At 42.0% G+C, this 23245-nt stretch overlaps 1 protein-coding gene across 3 annotated transcripts; it reads right to left on the bottom strand.

The window, feature by feature from the left end:
- Position 1: 1 nt before the first annotated feature.
- Positions 2-23032, bottom strand: Pdcd4 (programmed cell death 4). 3 transcript variants are annotated; one of them, XR_004386826.1, is made up of 13 exons: positions 22830-23032; positions 19198-19304; positions 17030-17332; positions 15414-15508; positions 13616-13729; positions 7839-8060; positions 6426-6523; positions 5626-5740; positions 3843-3950; positions 3512-3622; positions 2695-2834; positions 722-835; positions 2-136 (listed from the first exon to the last, which is right to left on the bottom strand). XR_004386826.1 is itself a non-coding variant. In XM_032892192.1 (12 exons), exons 2-12 carry the CDS (start codon positions 19238-19240, stop codon positions 775-777), a joined length of 1410 nt encoding a protein of 469 aa, XP_032748083.1. In that variant the 5' UTR covers positions 19241-19304; positions 22423-22739; the 3' UTR covers positions 230-774. The 3 variants fall into 3 exon arrangements, 2 of the variants coding, with proteins under 2 accessions (XP_032748083.1, XP_032748084.1); XM_032892192.1 differs by lacking the exons at positions 2-136; positions 22830-23032 and adding an exon at positions 22423-22739 and having other exon boundaries at positions 230-835; XM_032892193.1 differs by lacking the exons at positions 2-136; positions 22830-23032 and adding an exon at positions 22447-22739 and having other exon boundaries at positions 230-835.
- Between the last annotated feature and the right edge of the window lie 213 nt (positions 23033-23245).

Raw genomic sequence — 23245 nt, 5'->3', positions numbered from 1 at the left:
GTGACAGTGTTCACATGTTTTATTTTGTTGTACATTCTTGTAGAACCGGGTTCGTTTTTCCAGTTTTGTAGAAAAATAGATGTTCCAGCCACCATTTACTTAACTGTCTAATATTTAAGGGCAATCAATACGTTCCCTGGAAAGACGAAAAAGTCTCATGACTAACTCGCTTCTTAAAATCCTTTAAGACAAAAATCTGTGTGCGTGTATGTGTGTGTGTGTGCGTGTCTGTGTGTGTATGTCTGTGTACGTGTCTGCGTGCGTGCGTGTGTGTGTGTGTGTGTGTGTGTGTGTTTACTCTCAAAGCACAGCATCTCCACAGCAGCAGCCAAAATGGGGTTTAGCAGCTTTACTTCACCCCTAACTAAAGCTTTGTATAAACCAGTGATTTTACTACAAAAAACACTGTCCTTGAAAGAAAGGAGTGGCAGTCGTACATGAATGCAAAACTTGGAATGATTAGGTCATAAACATGGCACTTAGAAAGTAGCTTATCAGAACACCCCACACATAGGTGGTTACTCTTCGGTCCCTCCTTTAATTTCCCCTCAAAGAAAAAAAAAGAAAAAAAAAGAAAATACTTCCTTCAAAAATTCCCATTAAATGTAAGTTTATAAAATTTTAGAAATGCCTTGTACCCAAAACAAATTCTTTAAAAAAAGAAAAAAAAACAATAACAAAAACAAAAAGAAAAAAGAAAAGCTGTGCTGACAACTCTTACAATTGAGATCTGTTCTTGGTAACACCTAAGACTGACTGTAAGAGTTGCTGTGCTCAGTAGCTCTCAGGTTTAAGACGACCTCCATCTCCTTCACTTACAAAACGCTTTCTTCCCCTGTAATGAAAAGACAAAAACGAAAGAACTTAAAATATGACTCATCAACAAACGCTAAAGCCTTGACTTTTCCAAGGGTTTTCCTCTAAGGCTGGTGTGTCTGAATTCTTTGGAAATGTTTTCTACATACTAGTCACATTAGATGCTTTATAAGACATCAGATGACAAACATGTATGATAGCTTAGATAAATGCATAATTACTAATGACCTTTCTTCATCTACTTGGAGTTGAATAAAGTTAAATTAGAAAATGAAGACATTTTACTTACACGTTCACATTTATTTATTCCTGCCTTACTTGGAAGCATGTGGGCCAAACACTACTTTAAACAGCGGTGAGAATTAAAGATGGACCAATACAACTTATCGAAATATCCACGTGTGGCCAGCAAGATGGTTCAGAGCAAATAAATGCTCTTGCTAACAAGCCAGATGATCACTCCTGGGACCCGCATAGTTAACGTAGAGAACAAACTCCCACAAGCTGCTCTCTGACCTCCACATACACACCATGACATAGGCACACAAATCCATATACAACAAATTAATGTTAGCAAATGTATATGTATATGGCCAAATATCTGATTAATAACGTCTTGGTCTTAGGAAAGTCCAAATCTTGAGCGTACATAACCAAATAAGAATCTACTTTCTTCTAGCCTGAATACCCCATTTGGGGATTCCTGACTGTCACTGAAAACTCAAGAAAGCCTTCTCTGCAGCTGCCCGGCAGCCTCCCTCAGTGCGTGCAAAGAGCTGTCTGAGGATGGCCCTTGCTCTCCCCATCCCCAGCACAAGCAGCAAAGATGGCACATAAATGTACCCTGAGCACAGGAAAGCAAAAACGTGGGAGGCTAAACGTCTACGTTCTTGACTTACACAATGTAAGAACTCTCCAAATGACTCTTCAGAATAAAGTCCCAGGAAATATACAGACTTTCAAACATGAGCTTGAAAAACAAATCTTAAAAAGCAACCACAAGGTGCTGAGAGAAACGTACTGCGTTCATGTGTTCAGCCTTGACCAGAAAGGCTGCAGACTCCATCAGGAGCAGGTGACGCAGTGAAGAAAAGGCTCTGCCAGGACGGAGGCTTCTCTGACGCTGTCTACACAACGGCTAGGCAACAGCTCCATTCCAGACATTTCTACACCCTCCCCACCATCATCTGCTCTCAGCGTCTAAACTTCTTAGAGCAAGGAAGCCTACCTAGAAACAGTTTTTCTGAGAGTCTTTGCAAAACAAAAATATTCAAAGCTTACATTTTTCCAGACATAAAAATGTATATAAAATGTAGCTTTGGCTCCACCTAAATACTTGACTTATTACATTACAAGCTCACGGATTTTAGGGGGAAAAGCCCTTACCAACACTTACGTTACATCCTAGAAGTACAAATATTTCCCCCCTGAAAAAAATCACGCCCACCTGTAGTTTGAAGTCACTATAGAGTGGCTGTACAGAGTACAGCAGAGTTTAGACGTTGAAGTCTAAAAAAGTCTGAATTCAAATGTTACCAATACAATGTACTAGCTGTGAGAACTTGAAGGTTCACTACAAAATCCCCAACTTTCTCTTACTGGTGATAATCTGGACTCTAACACAACATTAGTACATCCTAGCAAAGATGTACACTATAAAGTCAGCTCCCTCCGAATGCTAGTCCTGTCCACAGCTGCAAGGAGACAAGATTCACACTTGTTTCTCCATCAACTCTAAGCAGATGAGTCTTCATTTCCAGTCACTTCAAGAAAGACACTTTTATTTTTCTGAGAGCCAGAATGACAAACAGCTACCTTAGCTTCCCAAGGCTCTCGTTCAGTATTGTTCAGTGAGAAAGTATTATTTAAATAAAGTACCTTGATGGACAAAGATCTCGGAGTTGTTTGGAAATGATTCCAGCCTGAAAACATTCCTCCACAAATCTCTCAAGCACAGAGTATGAGTGTGGGACATCCAGATTAATATCCGGAATTTCATTATAAATTCTCTCATAACCCTAGAACAGAATTGATACACAACGTAAGCCCATGTAACAGCATACACAACGAAACAACTACCCCTGTACCATGACCACCACAGCTCAAGCTGGCAAACCCTGGAAAATAACGTATCCTTGCTTTCTTCAAAAATTCCCAAGAGCTCCAGGCAAGAGCCAGACTCCCTGACTGTCGACTCCCATCTACTCTTAACTATTTGTCTAAAATATAAGATCATTTCACCAACATTTAAAAAAACACAATTTTAAGTATAAAAAAAATTTAAATGTTTCCTCTATGCATCACACAAACTGAACAATTATTCTTTAAAAGGAGAAAAAAAAAAACCCAAACTGTCATTTTCCAAAAATATAAAGAGCTAAAAAGAAAATCCGTAGGCATAATACTACACATTACACATTCCCTAAAAGACAAGTTTCATTAACAAGTCATAACTCGGGCTGGAGAGATGACTCAGAGGTTAAGACCACTGACTGCTCGTCCAGAGTTTGAGTTCAATTCCCAGCAACCACATGGTGGCTCACAACCATCTGTAGTGGGATCTGATGGCCAGTTCTGGCCTGCAGGTGTACATTCGTATTAATAAATCTTTAAAAAAGAAAATTCGTAACTCTTATGCAATCATATAGTTGAAGCATGGACCTTTAAAACTTATTCACAGTAATGCCATACGTACTCTTTTCATTTGGTCTATGGTAATAGTAGAAGACTTCCACAAGGATTTTAATAAATCTAACATCATCTTGAATGCACTTTCTCCAGTTGACTCTAAAACCATTACAATGGCCTAAAATTTGAACAGAAAAGAGTAAATGAATTTTTGGGAATCAACTTATGAGAAACTGGTCCTAAAAATGTATCCAATCCCTCCTCTAACATGTAGCGATTATATAAACTTATAAATTACTTTAATATGTTTAAGGAAAAAACTTGGTATTATTAAGGAAGCCTTGGTTACTGTGGTGTAGCAGACTGGAAAACCCTCTTTGATGTGGACAGAGCCTTACCTCATATACCAGCTCGTGGTGAAAATGCGGTACTTCCAGTTCCTTAAGGCAGTGCTCAGCTTCAGACATATCTCCAGAGAGCAAATACTCTTTAAGCAGCATATCGATCTATTAGATTTAAAAGCTGAAATGTTAGAATTCCTAATTTTTAAAACATGGGTACTTGCCTAAAAGATTTATTAACATTCGCACCAATATTGAACATAGGGATTTGGCAGACTGGTGTCAAAAAAGAACTTTCTCATAATTAAAAGTAAACTCCTGGGCTTCAAGTGATTCTGTTATAAAGTAACGCAGTGCTTGGTTTTCTAAGCATTTCCAGTATCCAAGAACTGAAGAACTCGGCTTGTGACTATCCTGCTCCCATGTATCCTATTAGAACAGGGATGTAGGCTGGACAGCTGGCTCTGCAGTTAAGAGCACGCCCTGCTCAGCAGAGGACCTGAGGTCAGGTCCCAGCACCCATGTTACATGGCTCACAACCACCATAACTCCAGCTCGTGGGCACCTTAACTCATGTGCACATTCCTACACACATACATGTAATTAAAATCAATCTTTAAAAAGAGCAGGGAACTTTTTATGCCACTAGAGGGCACTAACTTAAAGTCTCATCACTTAGAATGCCACAAAACACCTACCCAACCCATTAAAGCATTAATGTGAAAAAATAAAAAATTGAGTAATTGAACAAGAGAGACAATTCTTGATTTCCAACTAAAGCTTGTACAGTATCATTTATGGCTCTAGGGAAAAAAAAACATGTATTTTCATCAAAAGAGCTTCACTAAAAATAATCTTCCTTACAAATTTTCTGAAAAAAGGACATTTGTATCTAGTGGCAATAAGTGAATTATGGCTGGATGAATAAAATTAATTTATCTAAATATCCTCTACTTCAACTTCTATAATGTCTTCATAAAAGTGAAATTTTACCACTAAACTATATCCTAACTAGAAATTTATTTTGGTTTTTTTTTAAGTATGCATTTGAGGCTAAGCAAATAGCTCAGTGAGGAGAGCACTGGCACTGCAAGCATGAAGACCCAAGGCAGGCACGTACACACTACACACACACGCGCACACACACACACATGCACACGCACATGTACGCACATGTACACGTACGCACACACACATGTGCGCACACATGCGCACACACATGCACATACAGACACGCACGTGCATACGCACACGTACACACACATGCACACGCACGCACTGCGTGCTTCTGTTGCAGGTCTGTCTCCACATGTGCAATTGGACACTACAGGTCCACTTGTTACAGAACAAGAGAAAATGGACAAGAAACAAGCCTTGCACTTTAATAACTCAACTGCTTTGCTTTCTTTTAGCAAAGCAGTGAGCGTCCTTAGGAAGCTCCACCACTGACCTACTCTCATGTCCATCATCCCTAACTCAGAGTGTCAGGTTACTCCACTGCTCATGTAAGTTACACAGTGAATAATTACAAATGGCCTCCCCTCAGCCGCATATTTAAACTAAATACTACTATAAAAAAGACTTCGGACAACAGACTTTACAGACAGACTTCTTCTAATTACTCATTTCTTAGGTGTTCACAGACTTCTTACATTCATGAAAGATCTAATAGTCATGCCAATAAATCACAAAACAGGATAAAACAGCAACGACTACGTAATCTTTCTAGCTCACAGGTTATTCAGCTTTACTTGCCCACATATGACCACATTGAATTCTTGCCCACCAAGGCACCATCCAGTACTTGTTCTGTTGCTTCTCTGTTGCTCTCAGTAAGTACCTCTTTAACAAGGTGATTGACAGGCTGCTGCCCTCCTCCGGATCCCCACACACTATCCTTACGCTTTCCACCTTTAGACATACTCAGGAGCACAGTAGCCTTGTCCAAAGCAGCCCTATCGAAAAAGACAGAAAAAGAAGAATTTCATTTAACAGATAGATATGCCTGATGTTTACCACATTATCAATAAAGTTTACAAAACTGTGTATGTAGTGACAACCTTAACGTACCAAAACATACGTACTTTTAAAAATAACTTTTCAAATAGGTATTTTTAAAAATATTTTACATTCTCGTATTCTTTTACAACTACTTCTCATCAAAATGCACTGTAAAATAACAGTCACATAACCAAGAACTTTTACATCGATTCCCATCTTCCCACCCAGGGAGATCTCCCCACTGTGACCTAAAGTAGCCCCTCAAAATCAGTATCTGTATCTGAGAAAGCCTGAGGGCTGGCTGTCTCAATCAGTCTCCAGGAAGTTTAGAAAAGTCTAACAACACCTCTGGCTTCTAATTCATTAAACCAAAGAACTATCCCAGCCAGAAGGTATCATGGACACTACACGTTCAATGCTTCCATTTTATAAGCAGGGAAACTGAGGCCTAGAGAAGGGAGACTTAAAAAAGGGAGCCTCGTAATTTAATTCAAAACTACTGCATTTTTATTACTGCCCTCCCTCTTCCTGTTATACCCCAGCAACATCTTTTAGCAATGAAGACATAACGCCGCACTCACAGGACTCGCGTGCATGTCATTTTACAGGACGCTGCAATCTCACTTCCTACTCACTCACCTGGCCTGGACGCAGTCCACGGTGCCTTTGTAGCTATCGATGTAGGTGTTACACAAGATCCCATCTCCAACAGCTCTAGCAATAAACTGGCCCACCAACTGTCGGAGAAAATGGTTAAACCGTCTCATTAAACACTCCATACCTAAAGTACATGGCGGGATGTGCAAGAGCAGCTGCTGGTTAAGCATGGTGTACACTCCTTGTCCTCACTGACCTTCACGTGCTGGGAAGGAAACACCTGTGCGCCCTGCACCGCGCACGCCTTGTCCTTGATTAGCTTGACCTTCAAGTCCATGCCATCATGATGGAAAGGCAGCTCTGCTCTGCTCTGCTCACTACATAATCTCCAGGACTTCGCACACTGACCCAGTCTCAACATACACTCAATAGTATCTGTTAAAATGACCTCAAAGTCATGGAGAAACCTCTCCTCTTCAATACCCAGAGCGTGTTCCCAACTAACTATAAAATATATGTTATGGAGAAAAGTTAGGCACAAATAAATGTCCGTTTCTAAGTCTGACCACAGTGAACTTTATTAGAAAACCTGAAAGCAGCTCAGTATCCAGCAGTGAGTGCACACAAAGCACACACACATGGGGCCACACCACGGAAACATGAGCCAGATTTTATGGGAAAAGTCAACTCTACAGAACAGTGTCTGCAGTACAGTTCTACTTTCTAACTAAATAAAGGTAAAATGACACTAATAAATAGCAAAAAAAAACCCTAGAAATAAAAAATACTTATTAAAACATTAACAGCTTGGTGTTGGGGTTTTTCACCTGGCCTGTCTTCATTTTAGATTTTATTTATCAAAAATTCTATAATTAATATGAACTCAGATGACCATTTTTAAGTGTGTATATAAATAGGGGAAAAGAAATGTTTGTTTTTTACTCATATAAACTTCCTGTTACAGAAACAGCATTTAGAAACTCCCTATAAATTCAATTTTTATGCAAATGTTAATAGCAATTACATGGTTTCAAAGTGACAAAAGGGAACAGTTAGAACTGTTTTAATAAATCCCACTCAAGTAAATCAGTATCTGTTATAGCAACATAATATCTTTAAAATTATTAGCTAGTAAAATAATGTACATATTATTTAAAAAACTATGAGCAGAAAATACATGTATTACATATGACCTAAAAACTACACAGAGCAAACAGAAAAGGGGTGTTGCTGAGTTCCATCAAGACCTAGGTAGGTCATAGCTCAGTATAGCTCAGTGTACAGCACTAGCCAGCAAGTGGGTGGCCCTCTGTTTATGAGACAAAGTGGGGACCTAAAAATGTGCAGAGCTATTCTTGTATGGCTAGAAACATGGGCCATTCCCTTGCAAAGTTGTGATCTGCTAGGAGCGTCATGTACCTGTAAGAGATTAAGGAACAAAGAAGTGTCACAAACCTGTGGTGCTCTCGGAGTGTCCAAGGCTAGCTCAGGGAGATCCTTCAACAACTTGTCAAATGACTTTTCCACGTCATTTGTGCTCATCACTGTCCCGCAAAGGTCAGAAAGCAGCTTGGAAGTCATCTCCCGGTGACTGGCTTTCCCCTCCAAGGCTAAGGACACTGCCAACACGGGCACACCACTCTTCATCTCCCCAAGGTTTAAATCCCTTAGCATCTCCTGTGTGGAGGAATGAACAAGGGTACTTGGCTCTCTAGCTCAGTACAGTCTTACGTTTGCAGTCATGATTCTCTGTGTCTACAGCGCCCTTCCTTTATCTTTAGAAATATCATCAGGCTATCCAGAGACAGCCATACATGGGGAACCATCCCACCAAACCCAGACACTACTGGGGACGCCAAGAAGTGCATGCTGACAGGAGCCTGATATAGCTGTCTCCTGAGAGGCTCTGCCAGAGCCTGACAAATACAGAGGTGGATGCTCACAGCCAACCACTGGGGTCCACAATGGAGAAGTTAGAGAAAGGATTGAGGTAACTGAGGGGGTTTTCAACCCCATAGGAAGAACAACAATATCAACCAACCAGAACCCCCAGAGCTCCCAGGGATTAGACCACCAACCAAAGAGTACAGCTCCATCTATAGCAGAGGATGGACCTGGTCAGGCATCAGTGGGAGCAGAAGCCCTTGGTCCTGTGAAGGCTCGAGCCCCAGTGTAGGGGAATGCCAGGAAGGGGAAGGGGGAGGGATTGGGTGGGTAGGTGAGTGGATGGGGGGGGGAACATGCTCATAGAGGCCGGGGGATGGGTGGGATGGGGGTTTCCGGAGGGGAAACCCGGAAAGGGGATAACACTTCAAATGTAAATAAAGAAAATATCCAATTAAAAAAATATCATCAGTCATGCTTAGGTCTACAGCGGTGATATGAGCTTTCCCTGCCTGAATATCATACACTGAGGATATGAAGAGCAGTATGAGCAGTCCATCAGACCACAACTAGTCCTCTACCACACAGTCCATCCGGCCACAACTAGTCCTCTACCACACAGTCCATCAACTACAACTAGTCCTCTACCACACAGTCCATCCGACCACAACTAGTCCTCTACCACACAGTCCAGTCCATCCGACCACAACTAGTCCTCTACTACACAGTCCATCCGGCCACAACTAGTCCTCTACCACACAGTCAACCACAACTAGTCCTCTACCACACAGTCCATCCGACCACAACTAGTCCTCTACCACACAGTCCATCAACTACAATTAGTCCTCTACCACACAGTCCATCCAACTACAACTAGTCCTCTACAACTAGTCCTCTACCACACAGTCCATCAACTACAACTAGTCCTCTATAACTAGTCCTCTACCACACAGTCCATCAACTACAATTAGTCCTCTACCACACAGTCCATCCAACTACAACTAGTCCTCTACCACACAGTCCATCCGACCACAACTAACTAATCCTCTACTTAACAGTCCATCCAACCAAACTAATCCTCCTCTACTCTACAATCTATTATGATTATTCCCACAAATAATTGATGAACATTTGTGGATAAAATTACTTCATATACAGAGTGTTTATATAGTCCACTTAAATGTTTTCTCTTGAAGACTGGGTTTGATAGCACATGCCTAAATCCCAACCCTAGGGAGGCAGAGGCAAGCAGACTTCAGAGTTCGAGGCCAACATGACCTTACTGACATAGTTTGTTCCAAACCAGCCAGAGCTTGTAGTAAGACCTCGCCTCCTCTTACAGTACATGTTTGCTTTATTCTCTCATGTGAATATAAAGTGGGATCTTCAGTGTTTAAGTGGGATTAATATTTTAAATGATGGAATAAAAATTTCCCTATAAATCGCAATAAATAGTTCCAAATATTTACTAACCATGCAACAAGGTTATAAGGTATCATGCCACTCCATTTAATGCTCAAAATAGTCCAATACCTGCAGTAGTACAACCTTAAAGGCAGAGTTCTAACTCTAACCTGGTTACTTAACACTGCCTACTTTTAAAGTTTTCTTGGGATTTTTAAACCATGATATACAACTAGGAGATGCCTACTTTTACAACCCTGTAAGTGGTGTCCTTGTCAGTGATCTCTAATACAATCTTCCTTTCCTTTATGGAGTGTGTTAGTGTGCTTCTGTACTACAGTTGTGTGCTAGAAGTTGCATGGTTCTTGTTATGAGACATGCAACTAGGACTGAGCCATCAAGAGTAGCAGTATCTGTGGGAAGAGCCCCAGGATGGCAACCTTGGTCTCTACAGTGTGGGTGGCATGCCTGCCTGAGACGTGGGCTCCTCTCGTGGATATGGAGGTGCTCTGAAAACAGTTAAAAGTTTGGCACTGGTTGTCAACCTGTGGGTCATGACCTGTTTGGGGTCATATGTTATATATCCCTCATATCAGATATTTACATTATGATTCATAACAGCACAAATAGCAATGAAATAATTTTATAGTTGGGGCATTACCCCATTATGAAGAACTTCATTAAAGGGTCACAGCATTAGGAATCTTGAAGGAATCTTAGAGAAAAAGTTGAAGTCTTTAAGATTAGCACACAAGGGTGGGGACTGTAAGCAAGCAGCAGCAGAGGTTACCATTCAAGGCTAAGATGGCTGCCAAGCAGGAACCTGTTTGTGTAAAAATAAGCAATTGCAACAAGACAAGAGATGTGGCAGCATCCTGCATGTTAGCATCTAATCTGGCAAATCAGATATAACCAAGAGAATGAGATGAGGTGACTTCTTAAGGGTTGGGGGCCACAAGGAAAAGAGAGTGCAAGTTAGACCCATGCTCAGAAGCCCTGCCTGGGATCCGAGACCTTGGAATCCACAGGAAGAGTCAACGTGAGGAAGATCATGGTAAAAGCAATACAAGATACTATAGAGGTCCAACCTTTAATGGAATAAAAGGGAAAATCTATGATCTAGAATATGGTCCCATGCAAGAAACTAGAGTGGTCAAGAGATACTCAGCACTAAAAGTGCTGAAATTAGGGAAGTTTAAACAAGTAGCAAAAGAGCCTGTGTTAGCCTGACTTGTGAGGCTGTGGGACACGGGTGGACGGGATCCGTCTGACTGCTGTGGAGACAGAGAAACTGAGTAATGTAACTTCCCATCCCTCCTTAAGGCAAAGGCTGCATGGCCTGAGGCAGTGTGATGGACATAGTCTTTGGTGGATTGGCTTATGAAAGCCATGAAGAACACTTGGTCATCTCTGTCCAAAGTCCCCATAAACATCAGGAACTGGAGGACCAAACAGGAGGGGCAGGTGCTATTGAGGGAACTAGGAGGAAGAGGAGCAGTGTTTGAACCCGGTTCGCTGAGTCAGGTAGAACTGCGTTCACAGAGAAGGCAAAGGAAAGGTTGATCCAGCAGGGACCTCATGGCTGGTTCCACACTTTATGCTGAGCCCTTTGGTGGGGCAAGATCTTTATAAAGTAGGAGGGGATTTGACAGATCTCAGTGACTTAGAGCAAGATGTAGAGAGTCTGTAATGTGAGAGCCCTAGAGGAGGTAAGAAAAAGACACAGCAGATAAAGAGATGCCTGGGTTATTCAGAGACAGATGTGGTGGGATGTGGGTCTCACTGGAGTTCCCAAGGAAAAGACTGACAAAGAAAGCCATGTGTGCTAAGGGGCTTCTGGAAGACACCAGAATAGATCGGCACAGGTGAAGACGATCAAGCCTCCCACAGGGGTGGAATTATCCCCCGAGACTATGAAGGGAATATTTCCCTCCAGCAAAAGGTTATGCTAGCAGTGGAGACGGTTTGCCCAGCCAGGAATTCCCCCAACAGCCCAGTATGAATGGAGAAGCTGCAGCCACCATGTCAACCAAGAGCCACTCTGACCTAGGGAGCCATTAGGTACAGCAGGAGAGAGCAGAGCCACATTCACCTTTGACCATGAGCAGGTCTGAGCAGACTGAGTCAGGCTACTGAGTTTGTCAGGTTTGGAGAAATGTAGGGAGACTGTGGAAGAGCCCAGGGATCGGAAACTTAATGGCTCAGAGAGAATGACTGAGGATTACAGAGAGCTAATGAAGTTAATGCCTCCCATCCACGTGCTTGGTACCCAACTATGATCTGTGGAGGAAGCAACTGATACAAATGCATGGAGCCTCTCGGTATTAGGCCCTGCTTACGTCACACTTTAGAACATCTTAGTTGTGAACCTCTGCACTCACCTGACGCTTGCTCAGAACAGGTTAAACAGACTCTCAGAGTGCTTCACCAATGTTACCTTTGTAGCCTCCCTCTGTCATGGGTTGGTAAGTTAGGGTGTTGCCTTGTCCCACCCATCCTCTAGAAAATGTGTTATATAAATGACATAATGTTAACTTCTGAGTGTTTCTGAACACCTAGAAATATACCCAAAGGACCTACAGGTGCATCTAAAGGAAGAGGGAAGGAACCCTAGAAGTCCAAGCACAGCAAACATGGCTCCTGCAGGCCTTGCCCTTCTCCCCCATTCTCTCTGCCTTATTAAAAACCATTAGATTACATTCCAAAGGCTAACAACCAAGGTCGAGTCCCCTCAGCCACGTCCTCCTCCTGAGGCTGACAACCAAGGTCCAGCTATCAAAGTACTGAGGTCCAGCAATCAAAAATCCCCTTTGCCTCACCTAATTAACATGCCTAATTAAAATTAAGCAGCTCACCCTACACCGAGTTTCCCTTTAACCGTTATAAACTGTCATCTGCTATGAATCACATTTGTCTCCACTGTTCAGAGCCTGTCTGTTGTCATCATCATCCCACTCCCCCTCCCCAGACAAATATTCCTTCCCCCTCCCTCTTGTTTCTTTTTCCCTTCTCCTTTCCCCTCCCCCTCCTGTCTTTGTTTCTTATTCCCTGACTTTTGTCACTCTACAGAACTTAGTCTTGTGGATCTTGAGGCAGTACCAGTCCCTTCAATGAAGATGGGAGCTCAACCCACAGGGGCAAGGGCCAGGCACAGGTGTGAAATCCTTGGCAATACGAAGGTCTCGTACGGTCAGACACATATGACACCTGTCAACATTACTGTCAGAATCCTACAACGAACTACGTCTGCAAACAGAAAGGTGCTAGAGGCTTTGGGGAGCTCTTGGGATAGTAGCAGATTTTCATACCCCATCTTGCCTAAGCTACCCATCCTTTGTATAAATTGATAATGAAAGGGGGATTGGCACAAAAAGGCTAAAATGTCTTCCGAGCGGGCTAAGATCACTGTAGTACAGGTAAACAATCTGTCTCTTCCTGTTAGAAGTTACCAGAAGTTGATAAGGCTGTAGCTGGACGCTATGGCAAAAACAGCCTAAGCAAAGGCCCAGCAGGGTTTGGGTCTTTTATAGAAAGGAGCGGAAGAACAGAACAGCAACTGTTACCTGCAACAGGGGAGCCTACAACCCAGTACCCTAGAGACTCAAGAACAGCTGCCCATCGAAGGGCTGGATGAAGGCACCGGGTCAAACTGCTCTCTGTTGTAGCACAGACTCCAGCTCTACGGAGGCGGCAGCACACTTACAACAGTGAGGAGTGGCATGCACAGGCTCCGCACAAGGGCTGGGCAAGCTGCCCTCGGGACCAGTGTCCTCTGACGCTGCTGAGCGTCGCCCAGTGACTGAGCCACGTTCCCTTCTTGGTTGACATTTGTTGTTGTTACAAAAGAAAAGAACATAAACTTATCCAGAGTAACCCCAACCGCTCTATCCAGAGTAACCCCAATTGCTCTCCATGGTGTTTACCCCCTGCCCCTGAAAACCTACTGCGACTTCGTTCGTATCTCCGTGCTCAAAGTACTCCTGTATGATGGGTGTTAACGTCTTCTCAAACGCCGTCTCATCCAGGGGCAGAACCACAGTCTCATAAACACAGTTCTCCTGAAAGAAGGGGATCACAAATCAAATGTTCGGATAAACTGAAACCATCGTTTCATAGCTCCGCCAGCTGGTGATCACCATTAAGGCAAGAAAGGGACATTGCTTCCTGCTGTAATCAGTCTGGGTGCAGACGCTGTCACAAAGCGTCAACAGGCCCCAGACAGACCAAACCCACTCACGGCAGCAAATGTGTAATTTTCTCCCAAATTCTGTATTTCATGCTGACTTACTTGGTTATGGGGGAGCATGTACCATGCATGCATGTGGTGTGCAGGGACCAGAGGTCAAGGTTACCTCCACCTCCCATGTCCTCACTGAAGGACTGGATGACAGATGCATCCACCACAGCTGGTTTTTCCTATCAGTTTCCTGACTGTGGAGACTACACTCAAGCTGCCCAATTTGTACATAAAGTGCTTTTCCCTACTGAGCCATCTCCTCATCCCTTTCACCTAATTTTCTGAGGAAAAAGTCTCTCACTAAACCTAGAGCCCCATCTAGCAAGCCCTGGAGCCCACTTGTCTCCACTTCCCAATGCTGAGCTCAATGCTGAGATCACCATATGTCCAGCATTTATAGAGGTGCTAGAAATCCAAACTCAGGTTCCCTGCTTGCATAGCAGCACCTTACCTAAGTCATCTCAGCTTTTATGTTAACTTTTATATTCCTCGCAAAACCAACTTTTCAACCCAAACCTTTAACATGGCATCCCAGCACATACTTTCATTAAAATTTGACTTTTTAACAAGATTAAGTATTCTTATATATGTACTAACATTGTCAAAAGCAGAAACTTTCAAAATTAATATAATAAAAATAAGAGATCAATATCGTAATGACTGAAAATCTAAGAAAAAGCAGTTCAAGTGAAATTTAAGTAAGATAAAAAATGCTTATCATGAACCCATGTGTCTCCTCTACAGAAAAGCTAAAATATTTACCTACAACTTGTCACTTAAAATATTATTTGCAGCATATACTTAAAAGACTAATATTTAGCAAAGTACATGGTATTTCAATCCCACAGCTTTTAAATATTTTTATAATCTCTTAGAAATTTTCCATATCCATCTGTTAAAACTGGTAAGTACACATATGAGAATAATGTGCAAAGAAAACAATCTAACACACACACACACACACACACACACTGACATTTTCAAGTAAACAGATATAGATTAAATAAGATAGCCTCTGAGTTAATACTGGGGAAGCTGGAAGAAGAGTACCAGTAGGATTCATTGCACCAATTATACTTTTGAAATTTTTCCATTAGAAAGACAGAAAGAACTTCACAATGATGCATTAAGATATTCCTTATTAAGTATTATCGTGAGAGAGAGAATGCACAGCACATGTCCCCAGAACAACATATACACTAGTACTCGTGTTAAGTAGTGATTCTAAAAAGGAACCCAATACCTGCAGCCCATGATACTCCTTAATTATCACCAGTCTCAAGTCAATAAAGACCTCCTGACTCCCAAAACCAAGTGGAAATTATGTACACTTTACTATCAAAAAACCTGGTTTTCCTAATCTGTATATATGATTTTTCCATTCATGTTGTCTTTATCTTCATAGCTATGGAGTACTGATACATAACCATGTATTACTTGAAAATCTTATGAGTGAAAATCAAGAAATCTTACAAACATTGAGTATATAAAAAAATAGCTGATACCTGGTCATCATCATAGTTTGGATCTTTCACATCCACCTCCTCCACATCATATACCTGTCCAGGTGTGCCCCAGACACCCTTGCCTCCTGCACCACCTGAAAGTTCAGTTGATAGTTCACAAATATTAACTGAAATCTGAAATAATTTCAAATGTAAAAATTCTTATGCTAATTATTTTCCAGTTGAGAATTACACTTGAAATTCCTATAAAGATCACTTTTCAATAGTAGATTATATTTCCAAAAGCATTAAGTCAAAATAACTTAGTTAGAAACTACAAAGGCAAAATCTTTAAAATATTTTTTTAATCTGAGCAATAGTTGTACCACAGACCTTATAAAACATGACACTGTGGTGAAGCTCTAAATTTTGACATTTCTTGGAACCAGAAAAAAGAATAAAGAAGAAAAATATTTTGGGCCAGGAAATGTGGCATTAAAAGCTCAACACATTTAAAAAAAAAAAAAATTCCACAGATATCTATAATGACTACCATCATGCTAACATGTAATATTCTTCCACATAAAGTGCACATTAAACTATACTTAGAAATTAGCAGTATTTTAACAAATAATTGCTATTTAAAAATCAACAGCACTAACAACTGTTTCTCTCTACTTCTGTATACAGAACAAAGACTACAACTTCAACTGAGCAATTCACTTTTCCATTATCAATTTACTGTGGCATTTTTAAAAGGCCAAATTTGTCTAAAATAATACTTTTTAAAAAGCCTTCAGAATGCCATTGCCCCCCTTTTAAGTTTTCATTCTATACCTGGACTATAATCCTTGCCAACACAGCAGACCAGAACCAGATAACTTCAGATCACTTTGATTGATATGATTATGTAAGCTAATCACAAAATAATTTCTGAAAGACCACTGAATACTGATATATTTATCTTTCCCTATTCACCTTAACAAAAATGTTTTTCATAATCATATTTTTTTCTTGGCATTAGTTCTATATTCATTAATAAAAGATGCTGAAATTCAATCTCCATGTTTCAGTTCCCCCCTCTTTCCAAGCACTTCATCACAAGATCCATTTAAATTATCAGCATCTTAAATGTGTAACTGAAGCTCACACCATTCAAAATCCAGTCCAATCTCCAATTCTACTAAAATCCTACTATAGACAGAGGCTGAAAGCCTCTCATCCAATGAATTTTAAATGTCTATCAGTATTCTAGGCACTGGATACTACAGTGAAATAAATCAATCTACTCCAACACTCAAGCAGCAGAACTAAAAAGAGCTCAGACCCAGATCCACGTATATGTTACCAAATGCATAGTCACTATTTTTTACATTAGACATAGATTCATTTGGTAACAGTTATAATAAACCTGACCACCTTCATAATGTGTATAAAATTCATAACTGAAAGCATCAATGTCTACTATATTTTGCTGAGAGGAAAAGAGAAAGTTTACTCCAAAGAAAAAGTAAGCAACCTAAAGAAAAAGTGGTATGGGCCTTCAGCTCTGCCATAAAGATTCATGCAACTCATAAAGCCCTAGGACTGTTAATGCTTTCTCTGTTTACAACAAGGGACTCCTAGCACAGGAACTGGGGTTCTTCCAGTTGTTTCTTTGCACAGCACACACTAACCTTTCTTTGGCAGCCCCCTTCCTTTCCCAGATCTGGACCGCCTATCTAGCAACCTTCCTTTTGGACTGGTGGGCACAGCTACTCCACTTCTAACTGCTTCACTTCCATTATCACTGACTGAATCGCCTCGGCCAGAGTCCCGGGATGAATTTTTCCGCAGTCGTCTTTTTGCTTTAGCATTAATTCTAGCTTCATTAATAGTAGATGCGGAGATCCAATTTCCATTTATTTCATTCTTTATTTCCTCAGTGCCAGCATTTTCTTCATCTCCAGAAAAGAGAGAGTCACTTAAATTGTCAGGGTCTTAAAAGAGAAAAATGAAGAAAACCAAACTAAGTATTTCCAATATCCACTGTTATGTCAGGTACAATTTTTTTAAAAGATTTATGTATTTATTTTATGTATTTGTACACACAGTCACTGTCTTCAGACACACCAGAAGAGGGCATCAGATCCAATTACAGACGGCTGTGAGTCACCATGTGGTTGCTAGGAATTGAACTCAGGACCTCTGGAAGAGCAGTCGGCACTCTTAACCACTGAGCCATCTCTCAGCCCCGTCAGGTACAATTTAATTTGGTTACTTCACATGCAATTAACATTCTGTAGGCTAGTAGTAGTCATACATTGGCAATTTTACATGACTTGATCTAATAAAGGACAGATAAGATTATTTGTCCCATTACCAAGGAAAGTAAATGAAGGTACTGAATTTTAATTAACAGGGTTTTCTAAAAAAAAGTTATTACACATGCTTGGATAATAAAAATCTATGTTAGTATGAAGAACAAAAAACTATAGACTTGTGAGCAAAGAGTTACCAAGTGGAGAAAGGTAATAAAGAATCTTGAGACAAAGGAGATAAACTGCACAGTGTCTAACATACTTTTTCTACTGGACAGTACAAGTTCAGCACGTCATACAGATGAGGAAATCAAGGTTCTGATGGTATTTAAACTATTTTCAAAACTCTCCCTGCTCAATTACAAATGTTTAGGAGACTTAATGTCTGCAATATACACTTGACTTGTAATCAAATACAACTGTTGAACTGACTGCCTTCAATATAGGAAATGCTCTTAAAATCATCATCTCCCAAACTATTTCCTTAAATTTCTATCTCTGAAAGGTCCCCAGCCTACACATGTTGGCACATTAGCACCTAAAGTGGTTGGCACATTAGTACCTAAAAGAGACCAAATGGTCTTTTGCTTAGAAGTCATTTAGTTACTAATTTGCTATCAGAATTCTTCAAAATATACCCAAATCTCATTCCCTCCATGAAAACCATCCTAACAACTCCAGCCACTAGAACACTACATGGTCATACAATGATCATTCAACCCATTGCAGCAATCAATGCTTTACTTCTTTTATGACTTTCCCTGCTCATAGCCTCAAAGAAGGGGCTATTACCAGACTGCACTTCCTGTCAACAGCACCTCACAGACCACTCTCCCCTGTCTCAGATGTCTTTGACAAGCAGATGGCGCCTCAGCTTTGCTCTGGAGAAATTTTTAAGTCAGAAAGGCCACTGGCTTCATTACCACTCTAGCAGTTTATTTTCCCAGATGGGTAACTCAAATAAGAGGCAAATCACCCAAACTGTATGGTGTGTAATTGTAATTATGATAATTATTATGATGATGTAAAGTTGACATATATGACTTTATTGTAGTTTGTGAGTTTAAAAAGTGAAAACTGAATCAATTTAAAAAGCACAGATGTATTCAATTCTTTTAGATTCTTAACAAAAAAGTACAAATGTTAATAAGAAAACACTGTGATCCAAAACAAACACACACAGTGTGTTACAGCATTTCATTAGTCTGTCTCTCTCCTTCGATCTTCAACAGTCTCCAAAGTGAAGACAGTGGTGTTCTAAAGCATGCCCTTACTGAAAAACTCTTTCAAAGCTTTCTACATTATCTCAGTGTAGAAGTCCTTACTATTGTAACATAACGTCGCTCAACACTGTCCCTGCTATGTGTACCACACTCGATGCTGACCACTTTTAAATGCAAGTACTCAAACCTTTTACTAGTTTCCGTTGCCTTTTTGTAGAGCTAGGATACCTTAAGCATGGCTAAGAAAGTACTTTAAAAGCTTTACTCTCATTTGGAACATCTTCAAGGTTGGTCACAAGGCAGGGTTAGAATACAACTCACCAGTGGGGTTCACATTCAGTATCTGCTCGTTTTCTACATCCATTTTTCCTTAATTTCACTTGCACTGATTATACGCAAATTACTAAATGGAAGTCTTCCTTTAGAATCTACATTTTAAAAAAAAGAAAAGAAAAAGGTTCAACATCTTCTAAACTGACACAATAAGGTAAATTCAACTTACTTGAATAAAATGTAAAAAAAAAAAAAGCCTCAATCCCTTCAAAAATAATCTAATTAATACTTAGCTCCCAATTTCTCCATAAGCTTTTCTGAGACAAAAAGAAAAACGAAAAATTACATCAGATTTCAGCATGTGCCAATGAATCCCTTAAACGTGAAGTTAAAAGAAACATTTACAACACACATCTTTTAAACATACACACCAAATCTTTTACGATTCTCTCCCCCCATTACCATGTGCGTGTACATGCATGCATGTGTGCATGTGTGTGTGCGTGCTTCTGCATGTGTGTGTGCGCCACATTATAAGCCACATTGTGAATAGGCAGCTGTGTAGGGCAGAAGAGGGCACTGGATTCCCCCAGAGCAGGACTTAAAGAGAGCTGTGAGCCAACAGATGTGACTGCTGGGAACCGAACTCAGGTCCTCTGGAAGAGCATTATGCACTCTTAACCCACGTTCCATCTCCCAATACAGTCTTAAAATTAATTTGACATCCACATACGGGGACATAAGTACTGGATAATTCTCTAACAACAACTAAAATTTACTCTAAAATAAAAACAACAGTCTTGGCTAATCAGAACATTTCATGTACTGATCTTTCCCATCACAGACTATCCAAAACCAGAGGCAGCTGTCATTTCATTTCCTCGTCCATTACATTGTCTTTTTATGAGGCACTGAACCAGGAAGAGACTTTTAAGTAACCCTTTCTATTATGTGATTTATATTCAGCATATGGCTTTTATAATCTAAAATTTTCATTCTTTAAAAAAAAAGCACAACCTGCTTTAAGAATAAAAGGCAGATGTGGTTAAAACACACACACACACACACACACACACACACACACACACGTAATCGCAGCACTAGAGGACACACATGGGTCACCAGGAGTTTGTGTGCTGTGGAGAGCAGACAGGTGATAAACTTGGTGTAACATGCATAAGGCCCTTCACATCTATATCCTTTCTCCTAAAACAGGTATCAACTTGTGAAACAAGAGTAACACCTTATGCTGAGGTGATGCCATGACTGTTAAGCTACACCGAGACGTTATCATCCTACCCAAGAAACAGAACATGGTAAAAATCACTCTCTAGTTCTGCTCAGAATTAACTGACATGTAGGTCTGAATGGCCACTTACTTCCCGGTGTTAATTTTAAATGACTTGGGATCTAGAAAAAAAATGAATTTTAAAATAGATACGTAGAGAGTCATACAAATGTAAGACCAAGTATAGTTTGGAAATGGAGAATTTTACTACTTTCCGTGGCTGAAATTGCTGAATCCTGCTTTCCCTCAGCGTATGCCTGGATCACTCGCTAGGGGAAATCTGCCAGCTCTGATGTGATCTGAATGTAACCAAAGTTACATCTTCAAGTGTTATTTTCATTCTGGATACGAGTAGAACCTTTGAGAAAATATTTTCTGCAGCATCCAGCTAATAAAGGGGGAAATATTATAAATAATGCTTCTCAAGCCCTTTGTAGTTCAAAATGCATTGGATACGCGTTATTTCATGTTCTTCATGTAGAGGTTCAGAAGGAGAAGGTGGCCTGGGCAAGAAGAAACAGCAGCACAGCCAGTGAACCACAACAAGAATCCAGATCTGGTAAACACACTACAGGAGCTTACAGCGCCGTATAGGGAAGTCCTTCTTAGGGTTAAAGAAGTTTATGACAGCACAGGCTTGTTGCACCAACTGTTAATTCTGCTTTCCAAACACTAAAAATAAACTATGATACTGAAAACAGCTATCAGCAAATAACCAACACACATAATACACTGCTTTATTAATTATAACAGCCAAAACATGGAGATAACAGCTGGATCAAACAGTCAAGGCCCAGTCACACCGATAGCATCACAGCTGTTCTAAAGGGCAGTATGCTGCACTCTCTTCAGTAGGCTTTTCCCTTTTTCTTTTAATTTAACAATCCTTAAAATGCTTACTTCAAACAATGTAGGCCAAAAAAATCTAAATTCCACTTGCTCCACACTAATCTATACAAAATCATTTCCCACGAGGGAGGAAGAAAAAAAAGCCATGCATACAGCTAAAAAAAATGAAGGCTGAAATTAACTGTTCTCCAGTGCGTTTCCAAAATGCCCGATAAATTACTCTGACATCCTGGAAGTCAAGTTTAGACCATATGTTAACTAGAAAATTACCTTAATTCTTCCCTGGGATGCAATCATATTAATTAGTAACATGCAATCAGATAAAAGCGCTCTGTGACAATAATGCAAAAAGCAACCACTATAGAGAAGAAGCATGCACATTTATTTTTGCAGTCGTAACAAGTATTTGCCCTTACTATTACCACGAGATAGACAGACAGAGACATCGCAGGCCCATTACGGATATAAATACTAGCACGAGCACATAAGCTAAAGCCTCAGTTTTGTTTTGTTTTGTTTTTTTTAAATAAATAAATAGGGCCTTCCCCCAAAGTCTCAAACTCTTAAATCAAGAATAACGCAACTGTGAGACTATCAAACTGTTTTAAACGCAGCCTGTAGGCCTCACACCCACACCTCACCCAGGCCAGGAGCCGCATTTTGAATCATTCATAGCAGATAAGGAGACTACAGAGGCTGGCTACAAACCCAGTTCCCAAGGACCGGGACCTGGGAAGACAGGTAATACCTACATCTGCAGTTTGGAGACTGTTGGGGGTAAGGGTGGGGGGCGCCAAAACAAAAAAAAAAAAAAACAAAAAACAAAAAAACAAAAAACAAAAAAGCACGCCCTCTACGTACATTACAGTAGCGGACAGACGTGCAGCAGACACAGCATGCGTTCACACAGAGAGGGGGCTCCCTTCTCGGCTTTGTTTTCTCTAGGCTATATTCTATTTTTTTAAGGGACCCTGTGCAGGAGACAGCAAGGAGGAGTTGGCACAGGTCAGGGCGGGCAGCTGTCCGCGCCCCGTGCCCGCACCGACCGGCGCCTTTCCCGCAGGACCCCGACCCTCCCGCAGCGGGTAGGGCCAGCCAACGCGGCCAGGCCCGGACTCGGGGCGCGGACCCCTCACCGGATCTCCGTCCGGTCGACACACCTCTCCTACCGTCCCGTCCCCCGCGTTCAACTGCGTCCGGCCGGGCGCCCGGGGGCTCCTCTGGGCCGCGAGCGCACGCACGCCCGGCCGCCGGGGAAGAGGCTGCGGAGGAGGGGGCGGGCCCGCGCTGCAGCGCCCCGGCCGGGCCGGCCTGGCCTCGGAGAGCGAGCACCCGCAGCTCCCCGCAGCCCCGGGCGTTGGGCGAACGAGGGTGACCCGAGGGCTCCGAGGCGGGTGGGGACCTGGACCGACCGTCCGGACCGCCGCAGCGAGGCCTCCACGCCCCCTCCCCCTCCCAACGTGCGGCAGCCTCCGCCGACCCGGGGCCACCGGAAGGAGAACGCCGCCCGCCCGAGCGTGCGAGCCGCGCCCACCGTACTGACCCCCTCGGGCCGCCACCGCTCGCCCGGGTCTCTGGTCCGCCGGGCCCCGACCCCACTCCTCAGCCTCCGCCGCCGCCTCGGAGCGCCTCTGGCCCCGCTCGCTCTGTTTGTTTTTGTTTTGTTCTACCCAGTAACACGGGGGCGACGGCGTGGCGTTTATTGGCCGAGAGGAGGACGTCCTGTAGCCAATCGTGGCGGCGGAGCTGCTGCCGAGGCTGCGAGGCAGAGCTAGGGGAAGTGAGACGTGGAAAGTAGGGGCGGGGCTGGGGGGGGGGCTCCGACGTCGGCACATGCGCGCTGGGCTTGGCCCCTCGCCAGGGTGGGGGCAGGTGGGAGGGCTCGGTTGTGAAAGCGGGTGGAGGGCTGAGCTGGGGTGGGGGCTGGGGTGCGGCTGGTGGCTCGGACCGGCCAATCCT

The sequence above is a fragment of the Rattus rattus genome, chromosome 2, assembly GCF_011064425.1.
Source record: "Rattus rattus isolate New Zealand chromosome 2, Rrattus_CSIRO_v1, whole genome shotgun sequence".
Lineage (NCBI taxonomy): Eukaryota > Metazoa > Chordata > Mammalia > Rodentia > Muridae > Rattus > Rattus rattus.
The sequence above is the reverse complement of the archived record's forward strand: the minus strand, read 5'-3'. Positions and strand labels throughout refer to the sequence as shown.